The sequence below is a fragment of the Coniophora puteana genome (genome assembly GCF_000271625.1).
Source record: "Coniophora puteana RWD-64-598 SS2 unplaced genomic scaffold CONPUscaffold_2, whole genome shotgun sequence".
Classification (NCBI taxonomy): Eukaryota; Fungi; Basidiomycota; class Agaricomycetes; order Boletales; family Coniophoraceae; genus Coniophora; species Coniophora puteana.
This window is the reverse complement of record NW_006913054.1, coordinates 1138132-1157800: the sequence shown is the minus strand read 5'-3', so window position 1 is coordinate 1157800 and position 19669 is coordinate 1138132. Positions and strand designations below refer to the sequence as shown.

The window sequence follows — 19669 nt, the reverse complement described above, 5'->3', positions numbered from 1 at the left end:
TGTATACAGGTTCTAAGTACTATAGTGAGTAGTCCTATTACACCGTCTACTAGGGTTATTGCGTTATTCGAGTCCATGGCCAACAGCTGACAGCATCTCTCAATTGCCGGACCCCGCCACAGCCAAACAGAACCAAGCATGCACTCCTTCCTTTCCTGCCAAATAAAGGCATCTACCCCGGGCACTTACCAAGTGGGAGCCAACCAGAAGGCAGGAGGCTGCAAGGCTACTTGGGTCAATTATTAGTCATCTCTAGGACTGGTCCCTCGCTAGTCACTAGTCGCTAGTCACCCGCTAGTCACTAATCCGCCTGTCCAGCCAAGCCAAGTCTCCGCCTAACCATGGGCAACACTTCCTCCTCCTCAGGCCGCGGAACCCACGACGACTCGGTCGACTTTGGTTCCCTCCATCCCCAGGGCGTCTACACCGGCACACCCGACTGGAACCACCAGATCGTCACTCAGCTCATCGCAGACCGCAAGCTCGCACCCTTCTACCGCCCTCTCGAGGACTATGAGGACGACTGGGATGAGGCTCAGATCCTCGCAGCCCGCAAGTCTCCCCCGCAGCCCGACGCTAGTTCTTCAGCCTCCAACGTCGTCGATGGCTCTCAGGGAGGCGGTAGCACCCCATCCCGCGTCGATTCCCGTGACGGGTCCAAGCATTCTGCCTCCCGCAGAGCCAATCCCGCACAGAAGGACAGGGATGCCCACCCGCAATGTCTAGAGGCCGCAGTCTACCGCGGCGCCGTCGAGTGTCCCATTTGTTTCCTCGTACGTCATCGCTCTCACGTCCCCCGTCTGACCCCTCTCCCCTGCTTATCGTGCTTACCCGATCACATCGCTCACCCCCTTGCCAGTATTATCCGGCAAACATCAACCGATCTCGCTGCTGTGACCAGGTCATATGTACAGAGTGTTTCGTACAGATCAAGCGTGCTGAGCCCACCGCGACACATCTCGTATCCGAACCGGCTGCCTGTCCATATTGCGTACAAGATAACTTCGGTGTAGTCTACTCCCCACCCGTATGGCGAACTGGCCTTGGTAGCGAAGGCGCGGTGCGGCATTTCTGCCTAGTTACTTATTGGACAACGATGCTGATGTGATCGCGTGCTCAGCCACTTCCGCCGTGGGCCGAAGGTGCCAAAGACGTCCGACCTGCTCAACAGCCAAAGTCGCGCCGTCGCAAGTCTTTCAGTGCCGATGCTCCTGAAGTAGTCACCATTGGTGTGTTCTGACTTTCCGTTCTTTCATTAAGAACTCGTCCTCATCGCTCTTTCACCGACCAATTACAAATCCTTTCCATCTCCTCGTGCTCCATCCGTTTTCAGACCACATCCGTCCCGACTGGGAAGCCAAGTTAAATTCCGTGCGCGCAGCCGTCGCCCGACGCGCCAACCGTCGCATCATCATGCGTCAAGTTGGCGACCGTCTCATTCCCGTCGGAGTCACATCCGGTCGCGTTCACCCAATTTCCGGTCAATCTTCACATGGTCACTCCCTTCCAGGTGGTGGCGCACTGGCACATTTCCTTGGCGGAGGCGGAGTTTCCAGCTCGCAGGACGATAACCACGACGGTGAAGGGGAAGGACGGGAACGGGAAAGAGAGCGAGGTAGCCGGAGGTTCAGAAGACACAGAGAGCGAGACCTGTCTCAGATGCTCGGACAGATGGGTCTTGGTGGGATGGCAGGGCAGGATCTGGAGGAGGTGAGTCGCCCGAGACGATTTTGGAGCAGAATATGTTGCTGCGCTTCCTTCTTGTGATTTTTGTTTACACTTCTTTCGTCATGCACACTACGTATATAAATTATTCATTCATTCATCCCGTACGCTTCCCCTTCTCGATGTACCCTTACCTGTCTCAATCTTGCGCCTTGTGCATCAATTGCATACAGCTGACGTCTTTCATTTCAGCTCATGGTTATGGAGGCAATGCGGCTTTCACTTGTTGAGCACGAGGAACAACAGCGGAAGGAGGAAGAGAAACGCAAGAAGGACGCGGCGGAAGCGGCAGCACGTGGCGAAGGTGCTGGAGAGGAGTCTGTCGCAGCGAGCACAGGCGCATTATCAATTTCCGGCACTTCTGCCGCGGCAACGTCGAGCACCCCTACGCCTACCTCCGGTTCAGGTTCAAGCACCGATGTAGCGGCAGAAGGCTCACCAGTCCCTTCCCCTGAACCTCAGTCGAGCTCTCAGCCATCTGCACCAGAGGTGGCTAGTGCTGCTCCTATCACACTGGCTGGCTCGCAACCCGCCACCTCGTCGTCATCTCTTTCATCCGCCTCGTCGCTATCCTCTCTCTCTACTCCTCCCCCCGCTTCTACCGAGACGACCACTGTCACGACCACCACTGATGCCCCCGCGCCCGCACCCACAGACATGCCCGTTGTTGACGTGCCGTCCGAGGTTGCGCTCGCCACCGCAGACGCAAGCGCGCCTCAGGATGGCTTCGCGCACGAGCCACACGGTTTCGAGGAGAACGGCGAGACTGACACAGAATCCGCGGTGACGGCGAACGAGGAGGTGCACCCTCCAATAGCGACGTTGGGGGAGGAACCCGCATCGGGGCCGGGCCCACAGGCAGCCGTCGAGCCACCGAAACATGCCCCGGCCGCAGGGGTGCTTATGCCCGCGGCGGAATCAGCGAACGAGGGCGCCGGGTCTGCGTAGACGTCCGATTCATGTACAGTGCAGAGCACTCGGTCTGAGGCACTGGAATGTCGCGGTGTCGTGATCTATCCGCGTGTCTCGTACTGACGCGACCTGTGGCGTTTTTGTGGGCGTTGTACTAAGTACCGCCTGTGGTTGCCCAGCATTCCTTTTCCCTTTTCTCTCGCTAGATCTGCATCATGTCGTTTTGTCTTTATCTGCCTTTTATGTCTGATAGACTGGAGCGTTTGTAGTACACTATATATATTTTTACGATGTGGCAGTGAATGACAATGGGGATGAGGTGATTTAAGCCAACATTAGCGCTCTGGAACGGTATTTTGCCACTTTATTCAGCCGTGAGTTTCTTGCCCTTGAATTCGAACCCACAAGTAGAGTTCATGATGCATCGATATTACGAGGTTAGTCTGTCCGACAGACAGTAATGTCGCAGCCAGTCTCGGAAGACTTCTTCAAGTTTTACAGATCTCGATCGTCCACACTTCGCTTCAGCTGCTCTCGCCAATTTCTAGGGAACACAGCCGTCTTTCCAACAAGTATGTACCTGCCCCGTGACAAGCAAGATCACGAGTACAGGCCGCCGGCTCTCAGGCGGCGGCCATACGAGAGGCTCAATGATTAGAAGGTTTCATGGTCTAGGCCAAACAAGTTGCCTGTGTAACGGTGTGACGAGGAACGGGCGCTAAGATGCTCTTCAAGAAGGTTATCCTGTTCTTTGTCGCCCGTCCATTGGTGGACGGAAGGCGGACATGTGGGTATAGTTACAGCAAGTCAAGGACCGACTTCAACCACCGATCACCCAGTAGAGTTTCGCTGTGGTTCTCTTCGGAACATTCGGTCAGTACGCCACTTGACTGCGCTGATGAGGAAAACCTCTTTCAAGCCGGAAATATGTGCCCCGAGTGACTGTGCCACACGAAGTTACTCGAGTATGGAGGATCAAAGGCGAATATCTTTTGGCTGAATGAATGCTATAATGGGGTGTGCCGAACTGGCTACCCGAATCTTGAGTTTACGTGCAGATAAAGTCACGGCCTTCTGAATGTTATAAGGCAATTAAGTTGATTAAGCTGGGATAAGAAGAGGCAGGTGAAAACATTACATATGTATTGATACAGCGATATGGACGCAATGAAGGATAGAACGCCCGACGACTACGCTACTTCTTAGCCTCTGCCCAGACAGGCTTTACTGTATCTGGATCAGCTTGCCCTACCTGTCGATGCACGAGGCAAAACACAATCGTCAATATTACAGTTGGGCTCAAACACGCCGCTGGCAGGAATGCCACGCCATATGCACACGGATGACGCACCTGAGCTTCCACCTGGCGATTCATGGCGTTCTCCTGAGCGAGCCGTGCAGCGCGGTTGGCGTCGACCTTCCTCCTCAGGTCAGGAGCCATGGCCTGTTTGGGTGCATGCATATTGGATAGGTACAGCGGAGATGTTCAGCGCGTCATGCCCGAGCACAAATAAGGTTATCAGAACAAGGAGTTTGGAGACGCCGGGGTACATTGGCCGATGAGGTTCGGTGTTCGGTGTAAGGGCGGTCAGGTGGAGAACATAGGCACGGCAGTCAGCAGCGATGCAGATGGGGGCAGAAAGCGTGCGGTCTTGCTCACCGCGTATGTTTCTTCCGGAGTAGGAATGGTAGCTGCATCCGAAAGAAACAAAGCGCGTCAGAAACTCAGGGGAGCACCATGAGAAGCAGCTAGATAGGACGAACCTCGCATAAGCATGTAGCCCGCACCCATGACTGTGCATGTGCATCCCGGAGAGACAATGAAGTGAAGAAGCCAGCCATCCGAAAGTTGTGAGTCCGCAATGCCCTAGACGTTTCGAGCCATCACTTTGACTCACGGGCAGAACCGAATATAGTCATTCGAAACCAAGGAAAACTTTGCATGCTGTTACGACCCGAACGTACAAAGTGGAGGCGATGAATTCAAGACAGGGAAGGTACGAGGGCAATCAGATGTTTCCAGGTAAAGCTAGTTTGCTGGGGAAAGACTCAAGAGGATAGACCGGAGGTAAATGATGTCAGACAGCTCAAAGTACTGTGTTACTATTTTGGTCCTCCCTTCGTCACACGGGCAATTGAAGCTCAGAGCCATCTGATACTCGCCACTTGCCTGCACACGATGTATGGATCGTCCGGTAGGATACAATAACGTGGACGGAATCCCGGGAGGATCCGATGCTATACATGCAATATTATGTACTAGTTACAAGAACAGTGTGTATGAACTGACTGAACGAATGTATGATGCAGACATGCCAATGATGAACGAAAGAAAGACAGCTCAAGAATATGTAGCGAGAGTCCTGAACAGGTATGGGGTCTGTAGAGAGAAGGAAGGCTCAACCTTCAGCAAGCAAGTACGGTCGTACCGCCGGAGTGCGGTGGTGTGGGTGCCCTTGTTTGCGCCGCGATGTGAATCCGAGCATATCCGCGCTACTTCGCCGACTTGCCGACTCGATGCGTGCAAGCTCTTGCTCCCATGCAAGAACATCAGACTGGTCTAGGTGCCCAAACAATGAGACTCCATCGGCGTGATCAGCACTTTCCTCGTGTTTGATGGATATGCCCGAGTCGGTGCTCACAATCGAGCTGCCCAGCTGTGGTAAAAGCACCCATTTCTGATTGAAGCCGGTCCTAACCTCCGCTTTGTTGGCTGAAATGGCTGTCTCAGCCCGAACTGGAACCACGAGGTGATGGTTCTGGTGTCGAATCGCGTCTGATGCACGAAGATCAACCGACTTATCTCGTGGGCCGGCAGAAGTATGGGGCCGCCGGTGAGCCTTGACTTTGGCCTTCGGTGGGTAAGGCGAGGTAGATGGAAATTTGGGATTTTGTGCTGAGGATGGTTCCAAATGCCGTTGCACGTGGGGAGGTGCTGAGCTAAGTGGATTCGTCGACGCATCGTTCGGACTATCTGGGGGCCGATCGCGCTCCCGCCTCGTTCTCCGAGGTGACTTAGACTTTGAGCGGTTATTCGAGTAAAGTTGCTCGTTGTACTTCGAGAAGGCAACTTGGCGTTGCGATTCGTTTGTTGACAAAGCGAAGATTTCTTGATCTTCCAGCTCAAAAGATTCTGCGTTGCTAGATGATGACGAAACAATTAACTAGGAGCCCAACAATCAGACTTCACTTCAATGACAAAACGTGAATGTTCCGTACCTTCGGCCTGATAAAAAATTGAACGTTGGCCATCTCAGTTCTCGCCGTCTCGCCAATCCCCCAACGAGCCTTAGACTTCGTATCAGGCCATGAAAAATTCAATGTTTGCTTCCAAATCCCATCTGAGTCGTGTTTGAATGGGACCGAGGATTCGACATGTGCGTATATATGCGTAGCCACCTTGTCTGGCCCGGGTGAAGAGGGTAGAAGGGGGCGTGAGTCGCTATCTGTAAAGATTGTCGAGGCCGAAGCAGTGCTTGCGAGGTCCTGAAATGAAGATGAAGCAACAGAACCGGCTGTGCCAGGCGGTGGCGATGAATGATGTAGAGCAGGGTATGGTGATGATGCAGAGGGTGATGCAGAAACGGAAGGGGCGTATGAGGAGCTCGTCGAGTCCGGAGGGTGAGCATTAGGTACAGTAGGAGTTCCAGAGCCTGATTGAGAAAGAGACTGTGCATCCTTAAGAGTTATACGTCGTTCTACAACGGCAGTGGCACTACGGACGACTACAGAAGAGTCCATAGGTTGCACGTATATTTGTATGGGAACAATGTCGAGGGGACCGACAGGTTGGGGTGGAAGGACCACGCGATACCTCAGCTGGGGGCCTTTAGTTTTTTTCGCCGTGGCATACAGGTGAGACGAGGTAATAACCATTGGAGGGGAGGGGGGCCGTATGAGTGGGGGCACGTCATACCGAATAAGCGGCAGATCAAAGTGCTTGACTATACGCGAGCCAACTCCATTGATAGGGATATGATTGAGAGCTAGAAGGGTATGATAAAATGGCTGCTCAGTCTAATGCTGGAACGGGGACACTAACTTGCTTCAACACGCCAAAATATGCGATATTCCTGGTAATAGAGGGCGGTGCTGGGCGCGGTCGCATTTGCTGGGACCACGATACGAAAAGTGTGATCACCTTCGCCGACTTCGGTCCAATCCTGGTCATCTGGTTTACTCCATAGCATTGTGGAGTAATCAGCTAGCATGTTGGTGTTAGTTGCCCCAAGCCGAGTCTGGCGCGCCTCATAGCAGCGGACAGCGATATGGAGGTCCTTTGACAGCAAAGGCTTCCCGTCCTGTTCAAGCTGTGTGCGAACCACTGCTCGAGATAAGAGTCAACGAGCACGACAAGATAGGTCGATATCTTACTGACCACCTTCGACCTTCACGGGGGTTAAACCAAGGTATCCATGGTGGGGAAAGTAGCGGACGCCCTGGTTGCCCTTTGGAGAGAGGATGATGAGCTTGACCATGTAAGCTGTTCAGAGACGCGGCTCTCCCAACGCGGAGGAGGAGGAAAAGGGCAGACGCGTTGGGCGTGGAGAGGACTTTGGGTCAGACGGAGAGGGAGCGATGGCAGACGAGACGCATTAGCGTGACAAATATAAGTTAAGCAGCTACTGACGAGAATGGAAGAAGAACCATCCACCAAAGAATCAAGAACTCCCCCACCCTTACGGCTACGCCCGACATCCGCCATCCGAATCTCAGATCCCATTCCTCGATGACAGAACCTGCCCGTATTCACTCAATCACACGTCACATGTGATGTGTAACACTTCGTCACGCGTATTTCCAACCCCAGACGGGTTGCACCCCCGAGGAAGCTCGCCGCGACATTGCAGCTTGGCCTAGCAGACAACCACAACCATGCCGTCCTCACTCTATATCCCCATCCTCTTGGGGGGCATGATACTAACGGTAAGTTTCAGTATCTTGCTCTGTGTCTCATAAGTAACTGTCTGCAGGGCTCGAGCAATTCGCTATGGAGCAAATGGCAGGTCGGTCATGTCTATCGGCCCTCTCCTCGCTTCTCATCCTGACTCAAATGCACGTTCCACCAGGATATGCAATGCGTAGAGAATTGTAACGACCCCAACCCATCAAATCATGTCCTCTATGAACAGCCTGTCTGGCAGACCCTCCAGATGTTCCGTTTGTCGCCTCCCTTCTCATGCTGTGGGCCTAACTGACCAAATGTTCCCCACAGTCGGCGAAATGCTTTGTCAGTATCGTAGTCTCGCGGGGATGGCATTTCTTCTAACGGTTCTTCTACCATTTGGTTAGGCTTCCTGCCCGTTTTATACACGTGGCTTCGCTCGAGATATCGGCCCACGCCCGTGTTTCTACCCGAAGAGGTCGATGAGGATACCCAGCGGTCGGACAAGCTTTCAGCTCAGGAATTGACAGGTTGGAAGGTGCTACTCCTGTGGATTCCTGCCGTCTGCGACCTTACCGGGACTACGGTAAGTTCGGGCTTTTTCGTTCACCCTTCTTTGATGCGAGGCCATCGAAACACTGCTAATCTAAAATTCCGCTTTAGTTGATGAATGTTGGCCTTCTGTACACACCAGTATCAATATACCAGATGACTCGGGGCGCGTTGGTCCTCTTCGTTGGTGTTTTAAGTGTCATCTTCCTTCACCGGCGGTTATGGCTGTACCAGTAAGGACTTTTCACCCGTAGGATGTCATAGCCACTAAATATCTTTCCCTAGATGGGTGTCTTTGATCACGGTCATGGCGGGTGTATGTCTTGTAGGCTGGAGTGGTTCGTTAATCAAGGACTCAGTTCGAGATGCTGTCTCGTCTCTCCTTGCTCCTGCTGGAAGTCTTCCTCCCCCTGAGCCTGTAGACCAGCCAGAAGTCACCAAGGTCCTTCTTGGTACGTTGAGATGAGCATATCATTACAATTGCAGTTTTAACGCCTGCTTTATGAAACATTTAGGTGTCTTCTTTATTCTCTTCGCTCAAATCTTGTAAGTCCAATTGCTGGATGTCGCGTGAAACATACTGATTGCAATACGCGTTTAGTACTGCTACTCAGTTCGTAGTAGAGGAGAAGATCATGTCGCGGTACTCCGTGGCTCCTCTGGTTGCAGTCGGGTGGGAAGGCTTATTTGGTGCACTGACGATCCTCCTTGCGATGCCTATCCTTGCCCTGCCCTCAGTCTCCTCGCAGTCATCCTTCTTTGACCTGCCGCGAGGATGGTACCAAATGATCAACACTCCTTCAGTGCTGTGGTCTGGAGTTGCTATCGCTATCAGCATTGCCCTTTTCAACTACTTCGGCTTGAGCGTCACAAGGCACGTGAGTGCCACAGCTCGTAGCTTGACGGACACGTGCAGGACCTTGGCTATCTGGGTTATCAGTCTTGGATTGGGTTGGGAGAAACTTCTTTTCCCAATCTCGCTCTTGCAGGTGTTCGGTTTCGGTCTACTGGTGTAAGTTCTCGGCTTTCACAAGTTTCTTCAACAGCTAAACTCTTTTCGGGTCCATTGAAGTTACGGAACAGTGCGTTTAACTAATCAGCTGATCCGATGTCATACATGTTGCTAACTTGCCCTCTAGTTCATGTTCAACAATCTTGTGAATCCCCCGTCGTTCATTCGATCTGCGTCCACCACGGGACACGAAGTCAGCGCAGATGTCGAAGAAGGAGAAGGGCTGTTGTCCTCTTCGCAGTTGGATGATACTGCTGTCCTTCCTGCAGATGCTGGACAAAGCGGGTATGACGTACTCCCGGAGAATGCGCATCTTGCAAACTCGCATGCAACTAATGAGTAGAAAAAGAAACTACATCACTCCACAACCGTCCTTCCAACTAAGAGCCCGATTTTGATATCTGTACATACGTCGAATTCGAAGCCTAATGATAAAGCATTCATTAATCAAAGCTGAGAACCTTGTAGGTTCCGTTCGACGTTCAAACGTTCAACGTTCAACTTCAATCCTTCTAATTCGCCCACAACAGTCAAGGAGCCGTGCAGGAGGCTAATGTTAATGACACCCGCAGTACCTCACACGTGCGGTCACTCCAATTAATGAAAGCATACATTTCGAGGGATCTTTGCATGAGTATAAGATCTACAATTTGTCTTTCAATATTATATATTAGCTCAGAAAATCTGCGATTGCGTTTACAGTAGAAGGCAGGGCATGCATTGGTGCAGCACGTTCTTTTCCGTATGCTTATTCTTGTGTCTTCGCGTCACCCCGGGAAACAACGTTCAATTCTCAGAAGCCGTTCGGTGGGGCATCGGTTTCACGGGCCGATGCACTGGACAGGGAACCTCGCTGCTGCATGGGCATTCACGAAGACAGTCACTGCACTTCGAAACTCCACACGCTTCCTGGCGAGAAGCCTCCGGCGAATACGGACTACGCACAGGATCGAGGCATTCGAAGATCTCACGTCGACGTCGGATGTCTGCATATTACTCGATACCTGCTGAGTGGTTGCGGCCCGATGTTTCCAAACATGCTTACGCGCCACATACTATAAGCGCTTGAGAGCTTGGCCTCGATCGGAGAATTTCGAAGCGATATCGAAGTATTTTAGTTTTGATAAGGAATACTCAAAGGTAGGGTCTGTCCGTCATAATGATCATCACTAGTACTCACAGAATCTGAGATCTGAGGAATTACGAATTTTTTAATTATGCTCGTTGTACCTCAAGAGAACTCAAAGGGTGATCATTGGAAAGTAACCTAAAGTAACATGTACACATAATAGGCATCCGGTAATCTTGCTGCCTGGATCTTTTGGACAACTACGATCAGTTGCAAAAGGCGAATAACCTGGACTGTACAAGCCGCAGGAAAGGCACCGTCCAATGTGAATGTCCGATCCTATATTCAGCATCGACTTTGGTAGTGAGATCACAGAGAAGCTGCCATGAGGCCGCTATTTTGGTCTTACCTCGGCAGCTTGAACAGCGTCAAGTATCAGAGTCGTCATCGCTGTCGGGAGTTGACCCTCCGGATCGTTGAGTGGCTGCCTCGAGTTCTAGTAAATCCCAACCAATCATGTCCTTGGTCACTTTGATACGCGACAAAGCCGCTGCCATTTCCTGGAGCTTTTCGTCACTACAAGATTGACACTTTGAGATAACCGAGTCGGGGATACTGGCCGGAGGCAATCAACTCACCTCCCGGAAGTCTGCAGCCACACGCAGTAGTCATCGATCCAAATCTTGCTGTAAATGTAATAAACTTCATGGTGATCCAAAGTGTGCTTCATTTCGAGAAGCCGATGAATAGCCGCACGCTTGCCCTTGCTCAGGATGCCTGCAATATCGCGGCGGCACGCTTCGGCCAGAGAGAACGACCGGTAGAGCGGAAATGCAAGTGAACGCCGATACGACTGCGTCAAGGTCGCCGCTAATTCAGTTTCATCAAAGGATGGGCTGCTGACAGCCTGAGCCTCAGTGATATTGGGCGCGGGTGAGTCTGGACTGCCATATGGCGGTGGGTCCAGAGCTGAGAACGCAGGAATCAGTGAACAGATCGTCCATGCACTCTCAGGCGTCGGATCGTGCATCGTAGTTCGGTTGTCATAGGCATACGCGAACAGCAGCGCGGCAAGATTATAGTAGATGTTCCGTTCTTGACGTGGGTCAAAGATATCTATGCAATCATGAGAAAGGTGGTTTCTTAAGAGGAACAAAGCGAGCATGCATTCTTTGCGTGGAAGCCGCAATAAGATCATATTCTCCTCATCTGAAAAGGAATTCTCGTCCTCGGCACGGTCGTCTTGCCAGGAGAGGAGTTCTTGGATAAAAGTATCATCGGCGAAGTCAGCCCTAGCTTCGTTCGTGAATCTCGTGAGCTTCGAGAGATGCATATTCTTACATATAATGCTCTTCGTCCCATTTGTCTTCCTCATGTTGCAATCGAAGTTTGCGCCGGTCCTCCAACGGGCAGGATTCGACATCGTTCAATTCATTGACTTCATTCTCGGAAAACTTGATGTTTGTGAAATACCCCGTGTAGAGATCCAGAAAACCGTAGTATTTTTTGGACGTGAGATTCAGAGAGGGCAGAGAATCAGGAGCGGTCTGTGGCAGTTGCCAATCATTGGAAGCCGCTGTTGAGAATCGTTTCAGCATCTGCATTTCTTGTGCGAGGCGATCCGAGCATACCTTGAAGGATTTCCTGTTGTTCTGAAGTCAGACTGGCCTCTCGCCTTTCTGAAGGCGTATCTTGGGAGTCCAAAACCTCAATAACCGGCGGCTGCTCTCCCTGAGTAGGTCGTGGTGCAAGAAGCCGTGACAAAAGGTCGAGGTCTTCAAAAAACTGGCCTGAGCTTTCTTTTGTGAGAGTTAGCGTCAAGTAAGCGGACGTTGGGTCGTATTGGGCGTTCGACTGGCCGTCCTCAAGTACCGGATGGGGGAAGTTTAGCCTCAGAAAGTAGGGTTGGACGTGAAGAACAACGAGTTGCCCATCGACATTGATTTCCACCTCTGAAGCCTGTTGTTGTGAAGGTGCGCTCCGGGTATAAAAAGGTGACGTACGCGAATCGAGGGACAATACACCTTCACGATCACGGAGGTATCATTTTGGGTGCACGAGAATCGAGGAGTGATCATGAGAGTGTCCTAGTCCGGCTCGAGATGCGATGAGCTCTGAATCTGATGAGACAGTCAGATGAAAGCCGAGGTTCACTGCATGACACTGCGACTCGACCACTAGTATACGTACATTCTTTATCCAAAAATCAAGTTCTGGTCGCGATTGGGCGCTTGCGCTTGACACGGAGGGCTGAACTTTGTGACGATGAGTAGTGTCCAAGTCCAAACGCACCGGCAGATTCGGAGACGACAGGGGCTGATTACACCGTAGCGGATGATGCCCGTCAAGTTTCACAGTCATCGAGTCATCATTCATCATTTATCATGCTTATAGTTACCGGCTCAATAGCGACCTCTTGGAGGCTGTTGACCAGCCTATAAACTCAAAAGAGCGGCAGAAGTTGACCAGCACTCCCAAAGATAGAACATGGACGTGCAAGTAAGGTGGCTTGTCACGCTAGTTTCTTCACGCTAACCATGTCCTGGCAGAAACTCCCCGTTCATCCCCCATATGCCACGATCGAGCAACTCATCATTCGCGAAAAGAAGGGCAACTGTGTGCCCATCTTCTTGCAGCTGCCTGCAGATCTCATTACACCATGCATGGCGTACTTGAAGATCGCAAAAGATTCAAAGTACAGTTTCTTGCTCGAGTCGGTGATTGCAGGAGAGAATGTTGCAAGATATAGTTTTGTTGGCGCAGGTGTGTCCTTCTTTTCCGCTGGCGTCAAACTTTAAGTCATTGTCTTTAAAGATCCCCTGAAGGTCATCAGGACTGGGCCAAACGAAGAGATAACTGGCGACCCCATGGTGGCGTTACAGCGCGAGCTTTCTGTTCACCAATACATCAAGATCCCCGAAGTGCCTACGTTCACTGGAGGTGCTATTGGCTATGTTGCCTACGACTGTATTCAATACTTTGAGCCAAAGACTGCTCGCGAGCTCAAGGATAGCCTTGGAATACCTGAATCCGTCTTCATGCTTGCAGACACTCTGCTCATATACGATCATATCTTCCAAACCATCAAGGTTGTCTCACACGTCTTCGTACCCAGAGATGCTGGATCTGCGAACCTTTCTTTCGTGTATCAAACGGCTGTATCCAAAGTTCGGCGACTGGCGAAGACCCTTCTCAATCCCCTTACTCAGGAGGTTCCTCAGCCACCTATTGTTACTGGCAATGAAGCAGTTTCCAATGTTGGAAAGGAAGGTTACGAGGGATTCGTCACGAAGCTGAAGGAGCATATTGTTGCCGGAGACATCATCCAGGCTGTACCTTCTCAAAGACTAGCACGTCCAACAACACTTCACCCATTCAACGCATACCGTCATTTACGACAAGTAAATCCAAGCCCCTACATGTTCTACCTCGATTGTGGCGAACTCCAAATTGTTGGAGCAAGCCCAGAGACGTTGTGCAAAGTGGAAAGTAGTAAAGTATACAATCATGCCATCGCTGGGACAGTCAAGCGAGGGAAATCACCCGAAGGTGAGTGACTCTGTCAGATCCACGCGCTCTGTCAACCGTCTTACAGAACATTCATTTAGAGGACGAAGAGCTTGGAAAGCAGCTTCTATCATCGGAGAAGGATAGGGCAGAGCACATCATGCTTGTTGATCTTGCTCGCAATGATGTCAATCGTGTTTGCAAGCCGGAGACAGTCAAAGTCGATCACCTCATGCAGCTACAAAAGTTCAGTCATGTCATTCATCTCACTTCACAAGTGTCAGGGATGCTTCGCGAAGACAAGTCAAGGTTCGTAATTACAGCTGGCGTTTGAGTGAGGCTGAGGGTACCCCTTTCCTAGGTTTGATGCTTTCCGCTCTATCTTCCCCGCAGGTACTGTGTCGGGCGCACCTAAAATAAAAGCGATCGAGATTGTATCTGAACTTGAAGGCGAGCGTCGAGGCGTGTATGCTGGGGCTGTCGGCCGGTTTGACTTCGCGAACGACGAAATGGATACTTGTATAGCCATTCGGACAATGGTCTTCAAGGACGGCGTTGCATACTTGCAGGCGGGAGGTGGTATTGTCTTCGACAGCGTTGAAGAAGAGGAATATGTTGAGACCCTTAATAAGCTTGGCGGCAACGTCAGAGCATTGACAGATGCCGAATGTAAGTGTTCGAAGAAAACAAGAGCACGGCTTCGCATCTGACAAGAGTTACAGGGTACTGGCGCGAAACTCAGGAGGCAAGCATGAAAGCTGGAAGTGGAATTGCGTAATTGATTATCTATATGTATCTATTAGTATGGAGAAGATTCAAACGTAATCCTTATGCTGTCCTCTTGGTCCTTGAAAACGAATTTCCACGCGACATCTGGCTTTGTTGCTGGTCGCGAAGTATTTTTCCCTCCTTCCCTGCTATGCTTAACATGCCTGTGATCAATTCTGCAGTCCGGGTGCTCTCGTCGTTTGCCGGTATGGGATACATGACGATTCGTGGGTCTACGTTTGAATCGACAATACCAATGGTCGGAACATGTTGAATTGCGCATTCACGGATGGCGTTCATGTTTGCAAGGGGGTTCAGGAAGATGACGAGGTCGGGGATGACGCGCTGGTCCTTGATGCCGGCGCCGAACATGGTGAACCGGTTGGTCAAGGTACCTGGCAGCCACCGCTCGCCAACATTGTACGCTTGAGGTCCGATGCGCTCTGCTGCCTTGACGACCGCTGGTTGAAGGTCCTTACGCGTGCCTACAAATACGATAGTGCCGTCGCGTGCGGCTATGGCCCGCGTGAGGCTTGCTGCTCGGCGTAGGAGGGGGAGAGTCTGGTCGAGGTCAATAATGGTGATGTCCGCACGCACGCCGTAGGCGTATGGCATAAAGTTTGGGTTCATGAGTGATTTGGAATGGCCGAGATGAGCACCAGCCGCTATGAGGGCAGACAGAGTTGCCTGGGACGGCGCGAGAGGCCTGTGAAGGGTGTGGTGGGGCTGGAATGTGTTTTCACGCGTTTGGTTTGAGCCAAACTCGCTGTACACGTCAACTGGAAAGAAAGGCGTCGCGTTTTCAGGGATTCGTTCTTTTCACGTCACGACGAGATAGTAACGTACCCATTTGCTTGAATGCATGACGGTCACTCTGAAAGTCCTGCCAGTCATCCCAGTTTTCGAGCGGCCGCTCGCCCTGTAGAGGAGGAGTGTATGCATTGCGCGCAAACACACGGGGTGCACGCCGGACAGCGGTGCGACGGATGGACTGGGAGGCGGCGAGACCAGCCCTCAGCGCAGAGGAAGCCATTGGAACAGGAAAGGCAGAGGTGGCTGTGGCTGTGCAAAAATTCCGCGTGCTTAAGCTGAGTTTGCGGTTGATCGATTTTTTTCTTCACCTCCGTCCATCACATCCCTCCCTTCACTTTTATCTCTCCCTCTCCCTCTCATAAAAAATGGAAGACGCTTTCGACGGCGCTATTGGCATCGATCTCGGCACCACCTACTCGTGCGTGACCGTCTACCTCGTTGATCGCCTAACATATATTTGATACTTTCGTAGTTGCGTTGGTGTCTGGCAAAACGATCGTGTCGAGATCATTGCCAACGATCGTTAGTCAACCTTTCCAATTTTCTCGCGTCAGTGCTAACGTCACATCGCAGAGGGTAACCGGACGACTCCCTCTTATGTTGCCTTCTCGACTGAGGAGCGTCTCATCGGCGATGCCGCCAAAAACCAGGCCGCCATGAACCCCCGCAACACCGTCTTCGATGCTAAGCGTCTTATCGGTCGCCGATATGAGTATGTGGTTTGCTTTGGGTGCGAGCGATCGCTTAATCATCATGTCTTGTAGCGATCCCGATGTGAAGAAGGTGATCCGAAAATTTCTCCGTTTTATGGGCGAGCGCTAAACCTGACACTTTTAGGACATGACCCACTGGCCTTTCGAGGTTGTGGAAAAAGAGGGCTCTCCTCTGATTAAGGTTAACTACCTTAACGAGGAGAAGACCTTCACCCCTCAGGAGATCTCTGCTATGGTTCTTACCAAGATGAAGGAGATCTCCGAGGCTAAGCTCGGCAAGACCGTCCAGAAGGCTGTCGTGACGTGAGTGGTTCATAAACTATATGCTTGGCTTAATGGCTTACGGTTGATCTAGCGTCCCCGCCTACTTCAATGATTCGCAGCGTCTCGCCACCAAGGATGCTGGTGCCATTGCTGGCCTTGATGTTCTCCGTATCATCAACGAGCCCACCGCTGCTGCTATTGCTTACGGTCTCGACCGTCAGTCTAAAGAGGAGAAGAACGTCCTCATTTTCGACCTTGGCGGTGGAACCTTCGATGTCTCTCTCCTCAACATCACTGGTGGTGTCTTTGCCGTCAAGGCAACCGCTGGTGACACTCACTTGGGTGGTGAGGACTTCGACAACACCCTGTTGGACCACTTCAAGAACGAGTTCACGCGCAAGACGAAGCTTGACATATCCGAGGATGCTCGTGCCATCCGCCGCCTGCGTAGTGCTTGCGAGCGTGCCAAGCGTACGCTTTCTAGCGTCACTCAGACCACTGTTGAGGTCGACTCGCTTTTCCAGGTTAGCACACTGACACTATTCATCAATTATTTGTGCATTAACTATCTAAAAAGGGTGAGGACTTCTCCGCCAACATCACTCGCGCTCGTTTCGAGGAGATCAACGCTCAGATGTTCAAGTCGACGATCGATCCCGTCGAGAAAGTCCTCAAGGACGCCAAAATTCCCCGCGAAAAGGTTGACGACATTGTCCTTGTCGGCGGTTCCACCCGTATCCCCAAAATTCAATCCCTCGTATCTGAGTTCTTTGGTGGCCGTCAGTTGAACAAGTCTATCAACCCCGACGAGGCTGTTGCCTACGGTGCTGCCGTTCAGGCTGCTGTGCTCACTGGCCAAACCTCGGAGAAGACCGCAGACCTTCTTCTCCTTGACGTTGCTCCCTTGTCTCTTGGTGTTGCCATGCAGGGCGATGTCTTCGGTGTTGTTGTTCCCCGTAACACCCCTATCCCCACCAACAAGTCGAGAACATTTACCACTGTTGAGGACAACCAGACCACTGTTACCTTCCCTGTGTAAGTTTATCTGATGCCGCCGCTGTACATTTACTAATTCTACCCCTCAGTTACGAGGGTGAGCGGACGCAGTGCCGTGACAACCGACTCCTCGGCGAGTTCGAGCTCACTGGCATTCCCCCTATGCCTCGTGGCCAGGCAGAGCTGGTCACCACCTTCGAGGTTGATGCTAACGGTCTCCTGAAGGTCTCTGCACAGGACCGTGCGTCCGGCCGTAAGGCGTCTATCAGTGAGTTCGCCCTCATTGTTGACTGTTCATATGTACTGAATGGGCAATTAAAGGCATTACCAACTCCGTTGGCCGTCTCTCGTCCGCTGAGATCGAACAGATGATCAAGGATGCTGATCAGTTCAAGCAGGCGGACAAGGAGTTCTCTGCCCGCCACGAAGCCAAGTCTGACTTGGAGGCTTACATCCACCAGGTCGAGGGTACCATCACCTCTCCTGAGATTGGCATGAAGCTTAAGCGCGGAGCGAAGGGCCAGGTGGAGGCCGAGCTCGCCCGGGCATTGGAGAAGCTTGAGATCGAGGACTCGACTGCCGATGAGCTCAGAAAAGCTCAGCTTCAAATCAAGCGGGCGCTGACGAAGGCTACTGCTGGTCTTCGGTAAATTATCGCAACCTCCTGCGTGGCATCGTAGATTATGTGGCTGTATATGTACCATGTCGCATCATTTGTTGTTTCTTTAGCTTTCGTTTTTATGATATGGTTTTCATGACCACTCTCAATTATGCGCTGTCACACTGAAGTGCTGAAGTGAAGAAACTGTTTGGATAACAATGTTTTCATAAGAGTGCCTTTTGCACTTGAAGCCCAATCTCCAAGACCCATAGCTCCTCGTCAGCACCATCACACAGAGCCTTGTCTGCCTCCGAGAAAATGAGTGCACATCTTGCTTTTTGGCGAGCTGGCAGGGTTGGATGGAGGATGACAAGATCATGCAGCTGTGGAGTGATAGTGAGCTCAAGAACGATATTCGTGCTACACAACAAACCTGTAGCAATATTTGTGATGCAGAATACCCTTGCCGTATTACTTCTTTCACTTTCTTTCGGATGCCGTCAAAATCACGCTTTCGGCCGCGGTCAGTATCGCTATCCACGTCCATGTCTCCCGAAAATTCGATGCCGAGTGCACAGGCAAAATCAAGCATGACACCATTCGGAACGACACCTGCAATTTCTTGTATATCCCTAGCTGTTATTGGCGTAGGAGGCTCTGACGAGGCAGATAACCGCGAAGCAGATTGCAGGTAGGTGATAGAACGACGGAGGTCGCCGGAAGACGTATCAATGAGCGCTTGGATGACTTCTGGAGAGACGTCGACATGTTCCTGAGCTGCAATATGGGAAAGACGGTTTGATGTTGAGGAGGAATCAAGAGGTGTGAAACGGAACTTTGAGCAGCGTGACGCCAGAGGTTCGATTATTCTGTTGGAGTTTAGAGAGACTTAACCTCAAAGAATGTGTAGAAGACATACCTGGTCACATAGTTACATACCAGACAGAAACGTGTTATTCGTGCGTAGGTTTCCATGATGCGGCGGAGTGCACCCTGCGCGTCCTGCGTCATCGAGTCGGCTTCGTCAAGGATAATGATTTTGTATGGTGGACATGGATACGTTTTGCCATCTGATGCGACGGCCTGCGCTCGAGGGGTCTGACGCGCAAAGTTCTTGATCTTCTCGCGTACGATGGAAATGCCACGATCATCAGAGGCATTGAGCTCAAGGACTCGATTGCGGAAGTTGTCTGGTCTTTATCATGTTAATATCACGAAGGTCCTTTTAGCCAGTTTCATGATTCTTCTTACCCAAAGAGCTGCCGTGCTAGTGCGAGAATAGTGGATGTCTTTCCAGTGCCTGGCGGGCCATAGAAGAGCATGTGCGGAAGCTGGATAGATGAGTTCAGAGGCATCAATCGTTCAAAGGGCTTCTACGGACATTGGTAGAAAAGAGCGTTTTTCGAAGGACGGCTACAGCATGCTCTTGGGCAGACACCTCGTCAATGGTCTTGGGTCGGCTGAAAGACTGTCTGCGTCCCTATTATGACACCATCGAGTGAAGGACTCACTATTTCTCGACCCACGGCTGCAATGCTGGTTCAACCGTGTGCTTAGGCGCAGCCTTGGCTTGCTGAAAGAAAGCCATGTATGGTGGGGGTGTGTAGGCTTGATCAACGTGCCGTAACCAACTCTGGCGGATTACTGGCGGAATGCACAAGACGCGCCGAGTCTGCCAGTAGTCTGCCACGCGGTCACGCTGTTGGCGTCAGAACGTGACAGCGACGCGTCGATAAACGCGTTACGGTCACATCACGCACTACGCGCCCCTTCCTACCTCTCCCAATCGCCACGCGCTGTGCATACCGTGGTGCGCGCTCGACGGGACAAAACTACAAAACTTAATCGACGT

General features: G+C 51.6%; 8 protein-coding genes across 8 annotated transcripts; 4 read left to right on the top strand and 4 right to left on the bottom strand.

Moving 5' to 3' along the window:
• Positions 1–211: 211 nt before the first annotated feature.
• CONPUDRAFT_162276 (uncharacterized protein) lies at positions 212–2967 on the top strand. The gene is made up of 5 exons (XM_007766425.1): positions 212–773; positions 860–1060; positions 1121–1229; positions 1334–1710; positions 1918–2967. The coding sequence occupies exons 1-5, from the start codon at positions 342–344 to the stop codon at positions 2671–2673; spliced, it is 1875 nt and encodes a 624-aa protein (XP_007764615.1). The 5' UTR covers positions 212–341; the 3' UTR covers positions 2674–2967.
• Positions 2968–3832: 865 nt separating this feature from the next.
• Positions 3833–7115, bottom strand: CONPUDRAFT_69918 (uncharacterized protein; the record flags this gene model as incomplete). Its single annotated transcript, XM_007765975.1, has 9 exons — positions 3833–3889; positions 3989–4081; positions 4298–4329; positions 4402–4504; positions 4816–4875; positions 5067–5801; positions 5857–6623; positions 6680–6961; positions 7016–7115. The coding sequence occupies 9 exons, from the start codon at positions 7113–7115 to the stop codon at positions 3833–3835; spliced, it is 2229 nt and encodes a 742-aa protein (XP_007764165.1).
• Positions 7116–7474: 359 nt separating this feature from the next.
• CONPUDRAFT_117296 (uncharacterized protein) lies at positions 7475–9512 on the top strand. Its single transcript, XM_007766424.1, has 11 exons — positions 7475–7563; positions 7611–7643; positions 7707–7797; positions 7853–7867; positions 7930–8108; positions 8186–8307; positions 8360–8526; positions 8590–8620; positions 8676–9086; positions 9147–9156; positions 9214–9512. Exons 1-11 carry the CDS (start codon positions 7513–7515, stop codon positions 9427–9429), a joined length of 1326 nt encoding a protein of 441 aa, XP_007764614.1. The 5' UTR covers positions 7475–7512; the 3' UTR covers positions 9430–9512.
• Positions 9513–10342: 830 nt separating this feature from the next.
• Positions 10343–12381, bottom strand: CONPUDRAFT_117293 (SHQ1-domain-containing protein). Its single transcript, XM_007766423.1, has 7 exons — positions 12346–12381; positions 12159–12275; positions 11787–12114; positions 11497–11731; positions 10794–11447; positions 10565–10731; positions 10343–10494 (listed from the first exon to the last, which is right to left on the bottom strand). Exons 2-6 carry the CDS (start codon positions 12231–12233, stop codon positions 10584–10586), a joined length of 1440 nt encoding a protein of 479 aa, XP_007764613.1. The 5' UTR covers positions 12234–12275; positions 12346–12381; the 3' UTR covers positions 10343–10494; positions 10565–10583.
• A 261-nt stretch (positions 12382–12642) lies between these two features.
• Positions 12643–14440, top strand: CONPUDRAFT_87463 (anthranilate synthase component; the record flags this gene model as incomplete). Its single annotated transcript, XM_007766422.1, has 6 exons — positions 12643–12654; positions 12705–12918; positions 12970–13704; positions 13764–13971; positions 14024–14331; positions 14385–14440. 6 exons carry the CDS (start codon positions 12643–12645, stop codon positions 14438–14440), a joined length of 1533 nt encoding a protein of 510 aa, XP_007764612.1.
• A 50-nt stretch (positions 14441–14490) lies between these two features.
• On the bottom strand, positions 14491–15463 carry CONPUDRAFT_149825 (ribosomal protein S2; the record flags this gene model as incomplete). The annotated part of the gene is made up of 2 exons (XM_007766421.1): positions 14491–15209; positions 15277–15463. 2 exons carry the CDS (start codon positions 15461–15463, stop codon positions 14491–14493), a joined length of 906 nt encoding a protein of 301 aa, XP_007764611.1.
• Positions 15464–15561: 98 nt separating this feature from the next.
• CONPUDRAFT_79684 (heat shock protein 70) lies at positions 15562–17990 on the top strand. Its single transcript, XM_007766065.1, has 9 exons — positions 15562–15661; positions 15716–15765; positions 15817–15955; positions 16008–16026; positions 16081–16259; positions 16312–16744; positions 16798–17255; positions 17306–17484; positions 17538–17990. Exons 1-9 carry the CDS (start codon positions 15609–15611, stop codon positions 17864–17866), a joined length of 1839 nt encoding a protein of 612 aa, XP_007764255.1. The 5' UTR covers positions 15562–15608; the 3' UTR covers positions 17867–17990.
• Positions 17985–19494, bottom strand: CONPUDRAFT_134811 (P-loop containing nucleoside triphosphate hydrolase protein; the record flags this gene model as incomplete). The annotated part of the gene is made up of 7 exons (XM_007766420.1): positions 19329–19494; positions 19199–19277; positions 19069–19148; positions 18737–19012; positions 18251–18686; positions 18054–18200; positions 17985–17999 (listed from the first exon to the last, which is right to left on the bottom strand). Exons 1-7 carry the CDS (start codon positions 19403–19405, stop codon positions 17985–17987), a joined length of 1110 nt encoding a protein of 369 aa, XP_007764610.1. The 5' UTR covers positions 19406–19494.
• Positions 19495–19669: the final 175 nt, after the last annotated feature.